The sequence below is a fragment of the Gymnoscopelus microlampas genome, assembly GCF_963454915.1.
Source record: "Gymnoscopelus microlampas genome assembly, chromosome: 3".
Lineage (NCBI taxonomy): Eukaryota > Metazoa > Chordata > Actinopteri > Myctophiformes > Myctophidae > Gymnoscopelus > Gymnoscopelus microlampas.
In genome coordinates, this window is record NC_139940.1 from 23,177,058 (window position 1) to 23,195,539 (window position 18,482).

An 18,482-nucleotide genomic window follows, 5' to 3' on the forward strand; every position below is an offset into this window, starting at 1 on the left:
TTTGGTTTCTATATATTTTCGGTTAATTGCCCAGCCCTAGTTCAAATGACTTCTCAAATTCTGTAAATGAAAGAAATGAGAGTAGAATGAAAAGCAGGTCTGCACCTCCTATTGCAGTATGGTTCTCAAGACTTTTACATTTCAAGGACCACTCTTAACTCTTAAGGGTCAATTTAGAACCCTTTCAAAGAACCCTGCAAGTCCCTGAACACCATTTTGAGAACCATTGTCCTAATGAATGGCATCAAACGAGCACACAGTGGAACTCACAACTGTACAGGGAGGGACATTCTCTTTCTATTTGTCATACCCATGATGAGGATGGAATTCAGTGGTGACACTGGGGGTACAGTACACCAGTGGTGGACAGTAACGTAGTACATTTACTTGAGTACTGTATTAAGTAAAAAAAATATATATCTAACTTGAATATTTGTGTTTTTGGAACCTTATGACTTCCACTACATTTCAAATACAAATATTGTACATTTGACTCCACTGCATTTCTGGCACCCCCAGGACCCAAACTTACAAAATACATTATGAATTAACCACATATGCCTTATTTTTTATTTATTGTGAAAATAGCCAATCTACAAACAGGAATGCATTGAAAATATACTTTGTAATTTGTATTTTTAAAAGAATGTACTTTTGAATACTTAAGTATTTTTTAAAGCAAGTATTCCAGTACTTTCACATGTACTATTTGACCCGAAGTATCTACACTTTGGCTCAAGAGCTAGGATTGAGTTAGTACTTTGTCCACCATTGGTGTACACATGAGATTTAATTTGAGCACATTTGTTTCGTAAGAAAATAGATTAAAAGTGAAAAATGGCTTTTTATATTCATGCTTAATATCTTCTACAAATTAAGGAAAATTAATGAATCGAGTAGCTGTAAACTTGGAGGTGACTCATCAAACCACTCAGAGATAATCACCTTCCTCGTAATATCTTCACAACAGGCACGAATTGCACAATCATTTCCAAATGACCACCGTCGTTAAATTAGTAGCTGGGACTGCTTCAGTGAACCCACACCGTAAATTCCTCAGTGTTAGTTTATCCATTTTCTCATACAAATGTCATTTGGATACAATTGTACACTCAAGAGTTAAATGAACATTGAGGATTGTACTGTGCATGTCTCAAAGCTCAGTGGAACAGTTCATGTAGCTTAACCATGTCACTACAGCATTACGACAATGTAGAAAACTGTCTACTGCTCATCTCTTGTAGGAATATTGAAATACCATCCATTTCGGATGCTGTCAATGCACTGAATGGGACATCACGTTTAATCAGACTATTGATTGGTCTAAGTAGGTGAGATACTGACCTACCGACGGGGCTCAGTACGTGTTTTGGACCGCGACGGAGACGAGCCGTCTCAAGCGAACTTGAGCCACGAGAGGCACCAGCGAGCGAGCTAAAGCAAGCCAGTTGCCGTGCCGAACGTTGCGAAGTTCGCTTGAGCCGACTCAGCGCCGTCCGAGTTATGTACCGACAGGCACAGAATCGTAAATCGTGTTTTGGGGTGAGCGTTTGCCCCAACTTTCATCAACCCACAGAATGAAGACAAAACACCTACTGAGCCCCGTCGGTAGATCAGTATCGCAGCTACTTAGACCAATCAATAGTCTTTACGTTACGTTTAAACGTGATAATCTCCCATTCAGTGCATTGACAGCATCCGAAGCCAGTGGAAATACACAGTACCGCTGCTGCAGACCTGAAAACAACATATCAATGTTTAGTGGTTGCAGACCCTTTTGGCACCCTGAAATTAAAGGATCAATGCCCAAAAACTAGTGCCATTTTTTTGTTATGACGGAAATAGATCTCAACGCGTCGCAAGCTTGTAGATTGGCTATATTCGGCGTGCGACTCCATGGTACGATGATGTATGAATTGGGCTTTATTCATCCGACGATGATGTAAACGTGAATAAATTACACACACAGAGTGACGAGTACAAGCAGAATATAAAAGATATGATGTTTCCATGTGATTAACTCCATGTGTGCTTCCATGGCAAACAGCTGCTGGTTGTGATTTCTGTTAGACCAGTGGTTCTCAACCCATGGGCCGGGACCCACTGTTGGGCCGTGAGGATATTGCAAGTGGGCCCCCAAATAATTGGCAAAAGAAAAAGGATATTCTAACATATCTAAAAAATTATGTTAAAAACATTTCATGGTATTTTTTCTTTAAAACCTTGAAGAAAATGAGTTTATCGTGATACGGATAAATAGGAACTTAAAAAGTATACTACGTTAGCTCCATTGATCGAAGCCGGTGCCCAATCGATTGATCATAAAAATAAACATGCTCTGAAAATGCACGCGCCCACCCATCTGATCACTGAAGTGTTCAGACGTGTGGGCGGCCAATGCTTTCGACATAGTCAAGTGGGCCCTGCTCCAGAAAAGGTTGAGCACCACTGTATCAGTCTGCGTGGACCACACACATGCTGGAATTTACATTCTGTAGTTGTCCCTCTGTCTAAACAAAGGAACTCTCCAGTGGGAAAGTTCAATGGTCACTTAGTAGTGGCACCTTCTAAATATTAGCTCTGTACAGACAAATAGCTTTTTTTGTTTTTTTTGTTTGTTTTGGACAAGCCATATATATCTTTTACAAAATAAATCTTATTTTCATTAAGTATACAATAATAAAATGATGCATGGTGAGAAAAAAGTAACAGAAATCTCCATATATACACACACAGTATATTATACTATTTTGGCAGACAAGAACATCGTCTCATTCATTCATTTTTCTCTCCCGTCCCCCGTTCCTTCTTTTATTTTCCCGCTCATTTCCCACTCCTTCCTATTACATTCACAGCTCCGGTTTCCGATTGGTCAGAAACCCTTTTGTAAAATTGTGCTTTTTAGAAATCCTTTGACCAAGTCCAATGTCCCCTCCCCCTCTTTCTTTTTAATTGTCTCCTGGGGCAACACCCACGTCCACCATGTAGAAGTGCTTTGTCCTCTGAACAGCAGGTCACTCTGCCTTAAGACTTTCCTGTGGCTGCAAGTCGAGTTCACTTGGCGCTCACCCAGCTCACCGAGAACAATGAAGAGACGGGTGAAAGATTAAGTGCATGGCTACAGTCAGCTATACTGGAGCTGTGAGGATTAGGGCTAGAGGTTTATGTTCGGAGAAAGCAATGGGAACTCTACATATATATGTATATATATATGCATTGTATATATGGCACTGTGGTAGATACAGTATATGAAGAGTTGTCATATCCACAAGAATCCCAGATTATTCTTTGTGATAACAGATATCACAATGTGTGAGACAGAAGGATGACAACAGAAAATAAAATGTGCGGTCGAATACTGTATGTGTCTTGAAAAACAGTTTTCTTTAGTACAATTACCAAACCTTTACCTGAAAAAAGTTTAAATCAATGCACTTAACTTTCAAGCGCTGTGTAGAGCTGTGTAGAACTATGCACCACTACTGGTATAAAGTATCTTTGTGGGGTAACTAGTTGCAGAGATTGAGTATGGAATGGAAGGGTGTGTATGGAATGCAGAGGACATTTGAACTTGATACAAAAGTAGTGAGTCTCTGAGGTTTAGTGCTGTGCTGCCTCTGGGTGACTGAATTTCCCCCACGGGTTCAATAAAGGTATCTATCTGTCCAAGAAGCTGTACTGTAGAATATGGGAAAAGCACTGGTGCCAGTAGAATGAATGCTTGGGAAAGCAGCACTGTGTGTGCTATGTTAGGGGCGTTGGGGTTTTGAGCTTGGGATTTAGATTGGATGGGTTATACCAGTGGTTCTCAAAGTGGGGTACCAGGTGGTTCCCCAGTTAAATTCTAGGGTCCATTTGTACACTCTCTGAGTTATGGGGGTCCGTGGCCCAATACTGTACATACCAAACTGTGGGGCCATCGAAATAAAAAAGTTCGAGAACCACTGGGTTATAGTGTAACTGCAAGAGGATGAAGGCAAACAGAGCAGCAAAAAGTGAGGAAAGCTGGTTTTCAGTTGTCCTCATCAGTGAGTTCATCCTCTGCTGTGGCCTTCTCTGGGATGGCCTCCAGACTGCGTCGGTTCTTAGATTCGGTGGAGCCGGAGGATGACCCGGTCGGACCACCTTTGCACAGGCTACAGGTGAGTGCAGCATAGTGGATCTGCTTGAGGTTCTCCTGAACTTCGCTCCTGGCGTGCTTCAGCAGGTCTGCCTGGCCCTTAATTGGAAGAGGTGAATCACATAAAATACATGGCCTTGATGAGAGATGACAGGCTTATCTGTGGTTTAACGGGACACGTTGTTGATTTTGAACCTAATTACATTGTTCTGATGTTATACGTATATAGTGTGGGAAATAAAACGTATGTGGGAAAAACTATAAAATTATGCTTTGGCCTACTGGCAATGTGCATACAAAATGTGCTGATCCGTCCAGTGGTTTGTGAGATTAGCTCCAGACAAGCACAGACAGACAGACGGACACACACAGACCGACTATATTATAGACAGCTAGCCTCCTGCAGAGTAAAAATGCCCCATGTTTTCTGTGTATTTCTCCCCATGTAATGCCTAAGTGTACACCCGTGCCGTGCCTGATGAAACGTAACTAAACATTTGACATCATAGGAATACACTTTGGCATCTCACATTCAAAATCTGCATTCCATTTTTAGGTAATGTTATGGAAAGTTGAGCTTTGAGGCCTGCATGGTAGAATTGATATGTTTACGAGTGTTCTGAACTTTGGGAGCCCACTTAGGACATTAAGACAGATTTTGAGACGAGAATCATGTTTTTTGATGATGTTCATACAAACATGATGTAAACACATTTTTTAAGAGGAGATTCTATTGAGTATCTGTGATTCATTACTAATAAAAAACATTGTTTACTTTCTTTCACTATGCAGTATCAAACATGTTCACAATAATGCTGTCTACAGTATGTGAAGCTGGCTGGTACTGTAGTTACAGTTCCATATTATGAGAAGAGGGAAAATGCAATTCACAATGAATTATGCAGCAATGCCACACACTCTCCTCTCCTGGCTTAACTCAACCGCCTGGAGACATCAAATATGAATTATAGCTGATCACGACTCGTGATGTCATCTTAATAAGAATGCAGAAGGCAGCGGTCATTCATTAATAATTATCCGCTGTGTTGGCATTGGGGGTTGAATTGAAAGGCATGATACATAAATCTGGCTTTGAGTGTTTTTTAAGACTGCATTGATTGTAGTGTTCCTGCCAGAACTAGACTGAGCCAAAAGAAAATAAATAATTATCAGTTGACTTTGGGATATCTTATTCAGTAAACAGACACCATATTATTTTCATTACCCACTTTGTGTTGTTTGATGATATTCATTTGCATCACTCTAGAGGGTTTTTCCTGGCTCAGAATGGGCCTTTGGGGGGTGACCATGCAAAACAGTAAGCATCAGCGGTCTGCCTCGCGACTACACGCAACAGTAAATAAAATGAGCCTGTTACCTTACTTGACATGCATTTTCCTGTTATTTCTAACCATAAACAAAACTGTCTATTATGCTTCACTAAGTGAAACCACAATTTACAAAATGGTTAAAAACATAATTGTATTAGAACATTGGAAGGGGAGTGGTGTTTAAAGGGAGAGTGGAGGGGAATGTCAAACCATTTGAAGGGGCAGATGATTGTCCGAGATGATAGTGTATGTCAGAGTTAATCTCGGACGTACTACTTTACATATGAACATAGCAACTACCTTTAAATACAAACTATTTCTAAGAGCAAATGAACATTTCTGTGGTTTTGTGAGCTAGTTTTTCTAAGTTGCAATGGGACACAGCTCCGTTTACACATTTCTGTACATAATTTGTTAGTTTTGATTGTTTTTACATGACACTTGCTTTGAAAATGTAAACGTTTTCTCATGCCAAAAAGGTCCTTTATATTGAATTGAAAATTGATTGGCTAAAATCCTTGTCATTGATTTGTCGATAGGCAAATAACAGCTAGTCTTATTTGTTTTACATAGTCTGTCAGGTTCTAGAATACATTTATGTATTTATTTACAAAAGAGTGTCAGGTTCTAGAATACACGTATTTATTTACAAAAGAGTGTGTGTAGACTATTGTAATTCAAACAGTATAATGCTCAGTGCATTTCAGTGCAGCAATACATCCCACTTCCGTTCTCTCTGTTAAGCATCGTTTTGACTCGTGTCTTTCCGACTAGTCTGAGGGACACTTTGGAATTAACCTTACTTAAATCTCTTCGGGTTTACTTAAAGGGTATACTTGCACTGGGAAACCTTTTCATAACTATAATTCAATTTGATTGTGAGAAAGCCGAGACCATGTTGCTTACACGTGGAGAGTAAACATTTCGTTGCATTTGTACTCTCAGGACTTGACTGTGTGAGCAGTCCTCCTCACCTTGAGTATAGTGATATTCCAGGTGAAGCTCTCCACAGCCTTGTGCAACTTGCGGCCCTTCAGGCCCTCCTTCACCGCCATGTCGTGCAGGTTTTCGTGGAACTCCATCGCTGAGAGAGAGAGAGAGACAGGAACAGGGCAAAAGGGTCATGTCGGTTTTCACGGCGAGTGTTCCGGGTGATTTGTGGAAACAGAAGTCCCATTGTGAGGTGAGCCGGGTCAAGGAAAATATGAGCATGTGCCTGTCTTGATGTGCAGTGAAGTGCTTTGAGGAACCCTGAGTCAACATTTCACAATGTCTTCTCAAGTATCAAGCGATATCAGATGTGATTTTTAACTTAGGGTGCAGCAGTAAATCAAACAAATCAATTTAATTGATTATCACATAAAATCAAATCGTTTTTTAAACATTCCGAAAATAGCAGATCTACAAACTCACAACGGCAACGCATCACAATGCGGTGCTTTGTGAGCTTGTAGATTTAGGCATTTTAATATATGGGGCTTAAATACTTTATTAGACCAATCAATTTAGTCAATTCTAAACAAATATAAGTAATCAATAAAATAATCCCTAAGAAGATAATCAATAGTTGCAGCCCTACTTTGATTGGAGGACATCTAGCTGCTCTGCTATAATCAGATTGCATTGTTTTCATCTTTGGGCCATGACTTTGACTTGCACGGATCATCATATGTAATGAGAACCACTACATCAGTCACACATTTCTACCGTAAATTAATTTAGGAGACAAATACATCTTTCCTAGTGAGATGGATGACAATCTATTTTGGTTTTCAGAGGCACCTTCCCCATTTTCTCTCATCTTGTGGAAGGCATAAGTCACTATTACAGATGACAGATCAGAGTAACAGCAATCATATTGGAAAACAAAAAAATCAGAATTTTGCCAAGTGATGGATAAAGCGTCTTTTAACCAGTCTTTAAAGATTCTTATTGACATTTAAATTCCACACAAAGTAAAGCATGCACTTCAGAAAGCTGCTTAATGTTCATTATAGAGGGTAAAATGCGTCATACTAGTTCTTAAACGAGCACTTAACAGGTAGACATTAAATTTAAATGGATGTTTCAGGAGGTTTTAGTATGTGTCTGGGGTGACCGATACACTTAGGACATAAGTTACATAACATCTATCTATAGGGGATACATTTTATATTTACTCATTATATTCACTGTTGGTAGTCTATACATACATATTATCCATACACCCACTGTTGTAGCATCATAACACCATCCAGCACTCATAATCAAAATAATCAGTCACTAAAATACAGATTTTACACTACTAGTCACACAGTGGTGTGTTGTCAATTGCTAGTCCCCATAATCTTTATTTCCCTTAACAATAATGCCATGGTTAAAGGCCCAGGTGGCTGGAATTTATAGTATGCAGAATATTTTCTTTCTTTGACAGGGAATGCCATTCCAACAGTCTATACTTATTGTCCGTGTAACTATACTATGACGATAAGAAACGTTAATTATTGAAAACAAAAATTGTGTCATATGCCGTAAGTCAGTCCTATGTCAATCCCTCCCGTCGTTAAATCCCACCTCAATATTCTGTTTCAAGTGGAAAATGTATATGTAAGGCAGGGCAAGGAAGCCAGAATTGCCCTGGATTCCGTTTCATTAGCAGTTTAACCACTGACTAAACAACTAAAGAATTCTAGATTATTCTGAAAATAGCCGATCTACAAGTTCACAACGTGTCACGCTGCGACGTGAGGTTGCAGATCTGCTGTGTGTGTGTGTGTGTGTTTGTTCGAATGCTTCATTTGTATTTTCACCTATGATGACAAGCCCAAAATTGTGGTTAATCCAAGGGATGTGGATGGAATGGAATCTGGGCCTGATGAAGAAAATACAATAACTTAACTAAGAAAGACAGAGAAAGAAAGAAAGAGAGAGAGAGAAAGAAAGAAAGTTAGAGAGAGAGAGGGAGTGAGTGAGTGAGTCGCGATAGACAAAGAGAAGGAGAGGGAGGAAAGCTAAGGGAAGAGACTAAGAAAGGATGACGTGGTGAGAAGGGAACAGAAGAGAGAGAAATAAAGCGCGAAAGGAGGAGAGGAGCGGCGTGGGCAGAGAGACGTGACGTTCTTTCACTGTGGATTAGCATCAAGCCTCAGAACAGAGGAGGGATTTGTCTCCTCAGGAGCTTCTTTCCCGCCTCCTCTGCTCTCTGCCGTTTGGCTCCGCATGACGCGTTTGACGTCAACGTCAGGGATGCGTTGCTTGTGATGTCACAACGAGGAAAACTTTCTGGTCACTGAGGTGTATGCTTGGCAAAAAGAAACTAGCCTGATAACTGGGACTGCAACTATTGATTATCTTCGGAGTGATTATTCAATGGATTACGTTTTCGATTAATCAAATAATCGAGAAGTGCAAAGGCATTCTTTATATATCAACGAATCAATTAACCCATTGAGACCTGAAGCCGATTCTACATATCTCCTAAATCTCAACAGTTTTCTGAAAAATGTACAGTATGTTTCTATATCAGTGGTGCTCAATCTTTTTCATGTCAAGGACCCCCAAAATTATATGTATTTGGCTGCGGACCCCCATCAAAATATTTTGTTCCAGGGACCCCCAGAAGCAAAGATTTGAGTTAAAAATGTTCGCTTTAAAAATATATATATTCAAAGATTTGCACACATTTTCACGATTTTTCAAAAATAGCAGATCTACAAGCTCGTAGCACGGCACTCGGTGCCGCGCTACGAGCTTGTATATCTGCTATTTTTGAATAGCCCAAAGTGTAAAGTAATGCTTTTTAGCTCAAATCTAAAAATGACACAGTTCCAGGTATTAATGGGTTAACCACTTATTTAATATTTCAACGCAGAACAGTAAACAGTGTCATGCAAAAATAAGACATATTTTGAAAAATATATATATTTATTTATTTCAAACATTTCACCTATGTTTGTACATGACCAAAATAGGGATTGATTATTAATAGATTATATTTTGTATACTCGATTAGTTTGATTAACTGTTGCAACCCTACTGATAACGCATACTGTAATGTTGTTGCCACAGCAATACGTTTAAGTCTCTCACGTGGGTCCAGGCTGTCTTTGGGACGTCAGCTGAGTAGAAACACTGACCCAGGAAGATGGTTCCCTCATTAGCTTTGATCATTTAACAGGATCAAGGGGAATGGGTGATGAGATGCTGTGTGACCAATAAATCTGACAGATCTTCTCACAGCTATGGGATGATGCAAATCTCTCGCTGTTGCTTTGATGTAATGCACAATGCAGAAAAATGTACTAAATGTTCCCACGAACAACTGATCTAGGCCTTTCCCGTTGGGTGGTTGTTCTGTGACTACAGAGGGTGCCACTGCCATGCACGTGAAGCATGACTGTGCTGAGGACGGTACACAGCACTCGTACACACAACACTCAGCAGAGGTTGCCTAGCAACATTTAATGGAGTCTGGCAGATGGGGAAAGCTCATTTTGAGCAAGGCAATTCAAACTCAATTCTTTGTGAGCTCATGCTGCCACATGAAGACTGTAAGGTAAAGGCTTACGCTCTGACCTTTGACAAAATGTAATAAGACACATGTAATGGACAATGACATGACATCAGTTATGAAGTCTTTGGATCCCCCATGGCTTTAATAGATAATGAGCTCGGATGCAGTCAGTGAATAATTAAGGGTAGCCTACCAAGCAAATTCACATGTACATGATATGGTAACACCTTTTTCAATGTTCACAGGAAATACAAGATGGCTGCAAAAACAGCTGAAAATATTTTAAGTTGGGAATTTGCCTACTAGACACCTTGAGGATTACAAAAATGTATCTTCCTACCAGACTAAACTGTATTGGGCAGACTGGGCACCCTCTACATGTCCTAGATTTAGAACACTGAGTTTAATTGGGTTGTTGTCTTCTAGTTTTTGAATCATGCTCAGCTAAACCTTTCCCCCACCTTATTTTGTGCTGCAGTAATCTGATCCTAGGTCAGCTTAATCCTCATGCAGCACTTCATGGTTTTCTCTCTGATCAGCATCGAGTATAGGTCTTATCAAATCTACTCGGGTATTAGATAACTGTAATTATACAGACCCGGGACCCAATGGTCCATAATAAAACACAGATCCAAACCCGTAGGACGGTAGGAGTCTAAGGAATTGTTGGGTATTTTGGGTTTGGGTAGACCTGTGCAGACCGGGTCTTTTTTTTTTTTTTTGCACCGTTCATTTTGACAGTAAATGAATACAATTCCATTTTTTATTTGAAATGTTCTAGTTTTAGTTGACTAAATGTAAGCTTTTAGTCAGCGAAATCTAGTTGATTTAGTCAACAAAAAATGTTTTGGCAGGCCTTGAAGGCATTGTAATGCCTGATTTATATTTAGCTGTGTGCCAAAAATATAGCTGTGTGCGAAAATATACATTTTCGGAGTGTGACACCAAATCAGTTTTATTTGTTGACGAAATTGTCAGTATATTTGGTCATAGTTTTAGTCCTCATAGCCTTGTTTTTATTTAGTTTTCGTCATAGTTTTAGTCGACAAAATGAACACTGCTTTTTTTGTTAAATTAATTTATACACGCCATGTTCAAGTAACAGCTGTGGGTCAATTTTGAAATGATTTCAAATGGGAACCTGTACGGTGTCAGGTGAGGTAACTAATGCATCTAATTAGGATTACCGATTTTGGTCATCGATGCCCCCTGGCTTTTTGAAGGTACAGTAGGATCTGGCTGGGCTAGTTTGATGGATTATTCACAACTTTAGTTGCTGCTGAAATGCTATACTCTCAGTAAAGGGGGAAGAGAGTTTGTATTGACCTACTTTCTACCCAACAGATGTGTGAAGACAGATATATGTTTATGTACACAATCTCAGAGATGTAAGCATACACAAAGACACACAAACACACACACACACGCCAGAGCATGTGAGCGGAGCTGAGCAGGGGGAAATGCCGCTCCACGCTCCAGGGGGCTTTTGTCACGCTCACTATCTTGATTCCCTCCCGCTACATCGCTCACCTTGATTTGCGGACTGCTTGCTCCGCTCAGGCCGGAGCAAGCAGGCTCAGAAATCCGAGCTACATGTGTTTTTCTACAAATCCTACAATAGGCGTGAACGTAACTTACAGAGAAATGTGAATGAAATCTTTTTCAGGCACGTGCACTCTGCACTTCTGCTGCAGTGTTGAGGATTTCTTTGTGTGCAGACATTCTCAAACATGGTGCGCGGAACCCGACCGGAGTGGCATGCAGTGGCCTTGCTCCGAGTCCTTGCTCCGAGTTTGCTCCTACCTTTTTATAAACCCGCTCCCTGCTTCGTTAAAAATCACCCCGCACCACTCCAGCTCCACCGCTCACATGCTCTGACACACGCACACTCACAACGTACACAAGTAAGACGCGCGAACGCGGGAAGCGAACGCATCTGGAAAAGAGCAATAAGAATAGAAAGGAATGTTTTGGGGCAAACTGTTCTCAAACAACGGCGTTTTCAACTTGCCATCCGGCCTGAAATATGCAGAAATGACATGGAATTCTTAGATATCCCAATAGATGAACTCGTGTAGATGCTTGTAGATGTGTTTTTTTTGACTGTCGCTGCTATATTTTTCTCAGAGGAGTGTATTTAGTCAGCCAGGGTCACAGGCGAATTTCAGCCACACTGTAGTGCATGCAGGCAATGACAGCATGAGTCACAGGGGGGCAGCCAATGAGAGCGTGAGTCACATGGGGGTGTGGCTGCACACATACTGCACACAGACAGACAGAGACACAAAGACAGCACGTTTTCATAGTATGCTCCACTTGCGCGGAGGCGCGCCTTCGCGCCTCCTTCCGCTGCGTTCGCAACAAGTACAGATGCACATACACCACTATACTTGCTTGTGACCAAAAGCTCTGAAAAGCAGCGCTGTAACATTAGGAAACACATGTGGTCTAGTTTTGTGTTTATGTTGTGTGTGTGTTTTATTTAGTCGGGATTGATGTTTGACATGGCAGAGAGCTGCAGTCCCAACAAAGACTTGACAGTCTAGCACTAGCCATCAGACCTATTTAGGACAACATTTGTGAATTTAGACTGATTACCATATGAAAGAAACAATATCTACACCGGCCTTCAGTTGGATAATCTTGGGCAAAATTGTATGCCTGGATAATAACTTATCAATTCCCAAAGACAACACAGCGTTGCAGGATTTGGGAGCCATGTTTGACATGCTGAGTTCCTTCCAAGGCGTGGATGCTTACGGTGACTGTGGCACTTACCCTCTTGGTGCTTTTATCACTAAACTGAATGTCTTCTTATTCATAAGTGTAGACACTTTTTTTTAAATTAAATATTATTGGTTATGGGTAGGGATGGGTATCGTTAGGGTCTATAAATAATGATACTGCTTAATACATCGATATCTCTGCCAGGCCAAAGGCTGGATATTCCTTACTGAATGACTGTGAAGTGGCATATTGGCTATAACTTACATATTTTACAAAAAGAAAATAACAAACGCATCATCAGATCTACCAGCTGTCATTCACTCACTGCTCTAATTTGCATTTAAAGTCTGGCCCTGTACAAACTATTGACACAAATAATTGACAAGTCATTAACGATCAGTGTTTAGGCAAAACAAAACAATTAGGACAGTACCAAAATAGCACCGGTTCTTGGTACCCATCCGTAGTTATGGGCTCTACTTTCCTATGTTTAACCCATTAATACCTGGAACGCATCTGTGTCACTTTAGATTTCTTTGGCTATTCAAAAATAGCAGATATACAAGCTCATAGCGCGGCACCGAGTGCCGCACTATGAGCTTGTAGATCTGCTATTTTTGAAAAATCTTGAAAACATTTTTTGGGGATTTTTTTCAAAAAACTGTTAGGATTTAGAAAACATTTTTAAGAATCGCCTCAGGTCTTAAAGGGTTAAAGAGCAACACATACATTATGTATGAAGTAATACAGAAAATGTTCCATCCAAGTATGGTTACCCTTTCGTCCAAGTACAAATGCGTGCGCATCTTTTATTCTGGTAGAGACTATACTGATGAGCTGCCAATCAGGCGGTGCTGGGGTCATTTCCTCATGGCTCTGAATGCATACATTTTGGGCCTGACCACATTTAGTAAACAAATTATTGTATGTCAGAGGGCCACTCTCCCAGAGCTCCCCTTCACATGACTGGACATAGAAGCATTACACACACATCATGGTAAACATGAGCTAAAGTTACCCTGGAGCTGTGAATGTACATTACAGTGTAGGTTGGGTGAAGATGTTCCTTTCAATTTCTGTCACCAGACATAGCATGGTGCAAGTGCATGGTGGGGGCAGGCTTACACAATACAATTTATAGCGTCAAGCTATAAAGCGTCATTCTAAATACACAGAATATATGGCAGTGTGTACTTTTAAATGTAAGGATTGCACCTAAATCTTTTTTTTTCCCTTTAAGAAGGGAAGAGGAAACACTTTTAAATCCTTTCATTTCTCAAATGAAATATTCTCTTTTTTTATTGAATTGGCTTGATTCAACTGTGCCTTGTTTGGGTGTTTGCTGGATGGATGGACTGGTGTCTGTTGTCTTTGAAATTGTATCCCTCCATTCCTGGAAGTTTACTTCCCACCCAACCACTCTTCAAACCCTACAGCAACCCTTTTAATTAGAGTTCAGGTGCATTTCTTTCAATTTAGACTTGACCTGACAGGAAGTAAGGGATATTGTGGCGTTTAACTCATTTTTTTTACCAAAATCAGATCAGATAGCGGTTTTGGAGCTTCGTTGCATAGAGTGCGCAGCCCCAAAATTATCTCAGAAAATTCTCATTCTACTACGCTGCCACCACCACAATTTTGAGTGCCCTGACATCATCCATTAAAAGATGTAAATCACTGGTTTCTTTCAAAACTGGCCTGAAAAAAGACCAGGTTTGATTTCCCATCACGTTGATCCATTTCTCCTTTGTACATATAGTTATTTGTATTTGTTGATGACATGTATTAACATGTTAATATTCTATGACTATGCTATGTTAATGAATTAAATACATAGGACCACAAAGGAAACAAGTCCCCAGGACTTTTTTGTGTTAAATGTTGTGTACTCTGTGCCGTTTACATTTCGGACTATTAAAGTATTCAATCAATCAATCAATCAGAGATTCTCGCATTGCATCACATTTATTTGATCTCCCTTTTTATCAGTTCTTACCTGCTTTCTGGGTCTGTAGAATTCTCTCATAGACCCCTTCGTAATTCTCCAGTAGAGTCTTGCTGGTCTGGATGATCTAGAAAGAGACAGCAAAACTGTGAGCCCTTGCTTGTGTTTTAACTAAACTTGAAGCCTACAATATTCCAGAGAGCTATCTACATCTGTTGGCCAAGTGTCTGCATCCTCTTAATGCACAGAAGAACAAGCTTTTATTACAGGCAGAGCAGTGCGCCAGACAGTCAGAGCACATTCATTTGGCCAGAATTGGAGGGAAGGGAGGAAAGGAACCAGAGCAATTCAGACCAAGTTTATTATAAGCCTGTCTCGTTTTAAAAGCTATAGTGCATTGCTGTCACAGGGGTACACCTCCAATCTCCAGTCCTGATGTTTGGCCTTCAAAGCATGTCAGTTTTAGAAGCAGTTAATCAAGGCTTTTTACGTTTTTATGACAAGAGCAACTCAAATGAAGCCTTGTTAACCAGCTTATCTTACATTTAGAATTGGAGAGCCCTGTTTGTGTTCGCACAGCACACCAGTTATTCAGTTGACTCTAAACTTGGCACAAATATTGCTCATGGGTCTGGCCTTTGAACAGGCTACTTTACCCCATTTCAATTTGCATATACAGGTCATTTGTACACTCTGCATTATTGACCCAGAATATGGCCACTAGGGAGCTTGCCCATGGCTGCAGAGGACAGTGGGCAGCTTCAGGTTCCTCTGGATTCACATTGGCGAGGACCTGAGCTGGTCACATCATGTGGACACTGTTGCACTTTTCTTCTAGTAAGTGGAATTATAGCTGTGGAACGCTCATCCTACCATAATTCTCAGTCTTTACTGAGAGCACAAACTCTGCTGATCTGCCTACTGGTTGAACTCTCATGGTGCCCCATAGCACAAACAGAAAGGATTTGGGAATCCATGTGCAAGTTAAATACTGTCTCCCTCATAAACCTACACACACTATCTGGCCACCCAAAAACCTCCTTGGTTCCCTCCCATGGGGAAAGGCACAGTGGTGCTTCAGTAAGTTAATGATGCATATGTTTGCCATTACAGATACTGGTAAATACACCACAGCATTACTGGGTGACATAGACACAGGTCTGACACACAATATGGATCCTTTTTATTGCCTTTTCGGGCACTTCATTTTACTGAGATCATAAATGGAGTAAAAATAGGACATTCTTTTTCTACCTACCCATTTACAGAGTGTGATGACTCGGTGTGAGATGATATAGCTGTGCAATTTCTATTGTGGCAGTTGGTTACAAGGGCCTTAATGTATGTAGTGGGGGTGTAATTGACTTGTGTTGGGTGTAATTGACTAAGTGAGTTAAATGCAGCACAAGGTCATCTGAGCACTCTGCCATGCTCAGCTGCCAAGAAAGAAGACAGGAGGAGAACAGTTGAAAACAAAACAAAAACAAAAAATAAATGAATGAATAGGGACAGTGACACTGTGCCCATGCCATGACGGCTATCCAGAAAGAGATTGAGAAGAAATAGAGCAGAAAAAAATGCAATGGTGGATTTAGGTATGGGCAACATGGGCATCTATTGTGTGTGTGACATTTTCAAAAGTAGAAATGGTGACATCTGCACATCCGGTTTCTATAGCTAACTTGTACGACATCACTTCACCGTGTGGGTCAATTAACCTTGACGGCAAGGGTGGCCTGATTCTGGGGGAGGGACCAACATGAATTGGTTTAGTCTTGCCTTTGTTGACAGTGTTTGGGGGATGGGTAATGTATTTATGCTCCAAAATCAACACACAATATATGAAAAAAGTCATTAGGTGCCCAGTTTAAGAAAAATAGGAAAAAAGAGAAATACACAAAAGATAAAGGTATGCAGCATTGAAGCTATGTCATATATTGAATTTATGAGTATAATGTTATCTAACTACCCAACACATTATTGATTTGGTTGACAGTTGGTGCTGAATGTTGCCTAGAACTGCCACTAATAAGGGGTCAGGGATGTGATCAGGGACATGCAGAGGGACAAGCAGAGGTAACAGGGAAACCCATAATCGTTTTCTAAGTCCTATTTAGAAATGAATAGGGGGTTCAGTATGTGTTGAAATCAAGAGGAGTGAAGAAGAAAAGAAGATCACCTTAGATGTGAAGTTGTTAGTTAAGGATGGGATTAGGAATAGCACAGGATATTCATTGTATACTCTGTATACAGTTAATTTCTAAATGCCTTTCAAAACACCTTTATGATTTGATAGGGAGCATGAATGTAGTTTCACAAGTGAGCCGACACTGCATGTTATGCTAAGCAGCAGTCATGACTAAGTGTGTGTGGTTGTTTGTGGCAGTCCACAGCTGCAGTAGCAGGGCTCAGAGCTGCCACGCACACTGTGATTACTTCCCTAATGGGTGAAGAAATTACTGTCTTTGTGGCAGACTCAGCATCTCAGGGAGGTATTTAAAGGCACATACTGAGGTAAAAGGGGTGGTGCTGTGCTGCCTTCGTACACTAAATACTAGCTAACGTAATTGATGTATTTAGTGGTACTACACGTATTACTGACATCTAAATAGGTTACAAATGAAATGTTTATTTCACAAATGAATTTATCTTGCCAATACAATTGAGCATTAAATTAAACAATACGATTATGCTTCAGGCAGGCTGATGCTCAGGTTACTGGAATTGTATTAAGAAAGTGCTGCAATTCAATATCAAACCAAAAAATAACTTCGCAACAAAATGCAAACCCTGTCCTTTTTGTCAATTTGGTTGGAAAAGCAAAGGCCAATAATCTGTCTGTCCAGTCTGTCCATTCTTAATTCTTCTCTATAGACAATGCCATTTTATATGAATTATGCAGACATTGGACATTATTCTATAAGAGCGCATTGTTGGCTCTTTTCAGTATTTTTTGTTTGTTTGTTTTTCTGTGGGTAAATGGTTAAGGCACTGAGTCCATTCTTGCCAATTAGGATGACAAAGGCTGGTTACTCCCAAAGGGTGTATTCCAACACAATGCTTCAGTCTTCCTCCCTCCTGTCCTTCAAGGCGCCTCTTGATTTATAGTTCCCTTGTTACAAAACACTTAAGCCCACACTCTTAATTTAGGTTAGATTAGATTTTGCTGCCCAAACACCCATCATTTCCCCCATTCTTTGCTCTGACTCAATTTTCCAGACAAACCTTTTACTAGGGACAATTACATAAACTTCCATTTGAAATGATGCATTGAGCAGAGGAAGTTTCACCTTAAAATATGTCCACATCTTTCAAGGCTCATTCCATTTTCAACCTTTAATAACCGAGTCCTTTCAGATAAAGTGTACCCATTACAACAACTCCAAAGCATTGTAGTCTGGCTAGAATGTTAATCCCAGCTACAAATCGCAGACTACTTCTTTAACTCATCCCTTTCCCTCTGGGAAGTTCACTGGAAATTGGAGTAGACCAACATAACATTTGTAACATGGAACAAAGTGTGTTGCCTACTATCTGTGGTCCTTTTGTAAGACCACTTCAAAATAAATGATATTCAGAAATTAAAAGTGCTTCAAATAAATTACTTTTAATGTGACACTAATGGTCTAGGATGCTGTCTTCGCCCTTTTAATATTTTACCATATCAGCCTCACACTTTACAACTTAGGCATTTAGCAGATGCTCTTATCCAGAGTGACTATTAAAGTGCAAGATCAGAGTTACTGGCATGATGCCTAATCAACAAATGATGCAGTAAAATGGTGCACGAGGTAAATGGTTATATTTTTTGTGAAAATAAGTGTTAAATAGCAGATATTCTGAATATAGTAGTATAGTATGTCATAT

At 40.2% G+C, this 18,482-nt stretch overlaps 1 protein-coding gene across 3 annotated transcripts in view; it reads right to left on the bottom strand.

Annotated features, from left to right (window-relative positions):
- Nucleotides 1-558: 558 nt before the first annotated feature.
- Nucleotides 559-18,482, bottom strand: part of plcl2 (phospholipase C like 2) — a 40,989-nt gene continuing 23,065 nt past the window's right edge. For 2 of the 3 annotated variants that reach the window (XM_084053091.1, XM_084053090.1), the window contains exons 5-7: nt 14,667-14,742; nt 6,426-6,535; nt 559-4,219 (exon numbers count right to left, since the gene is read on the bottom strand). In XM_084053091.1, the coding sequence (XP_083909217.1) occupies nt 4,013-4,219; nt 6,426-6,535; nt 14,667-14,742 (393 nt within the window). In that variant the 3' untranslated portion in view covers nt 559-4,012. The remainder of the gene's footprint in view (nt 4,220-6,425; nt 6,536-14,666; nt 14,743-18,482) is intronic. The other variant, XR_014600503.1, reaches the window with a different exon arrangement.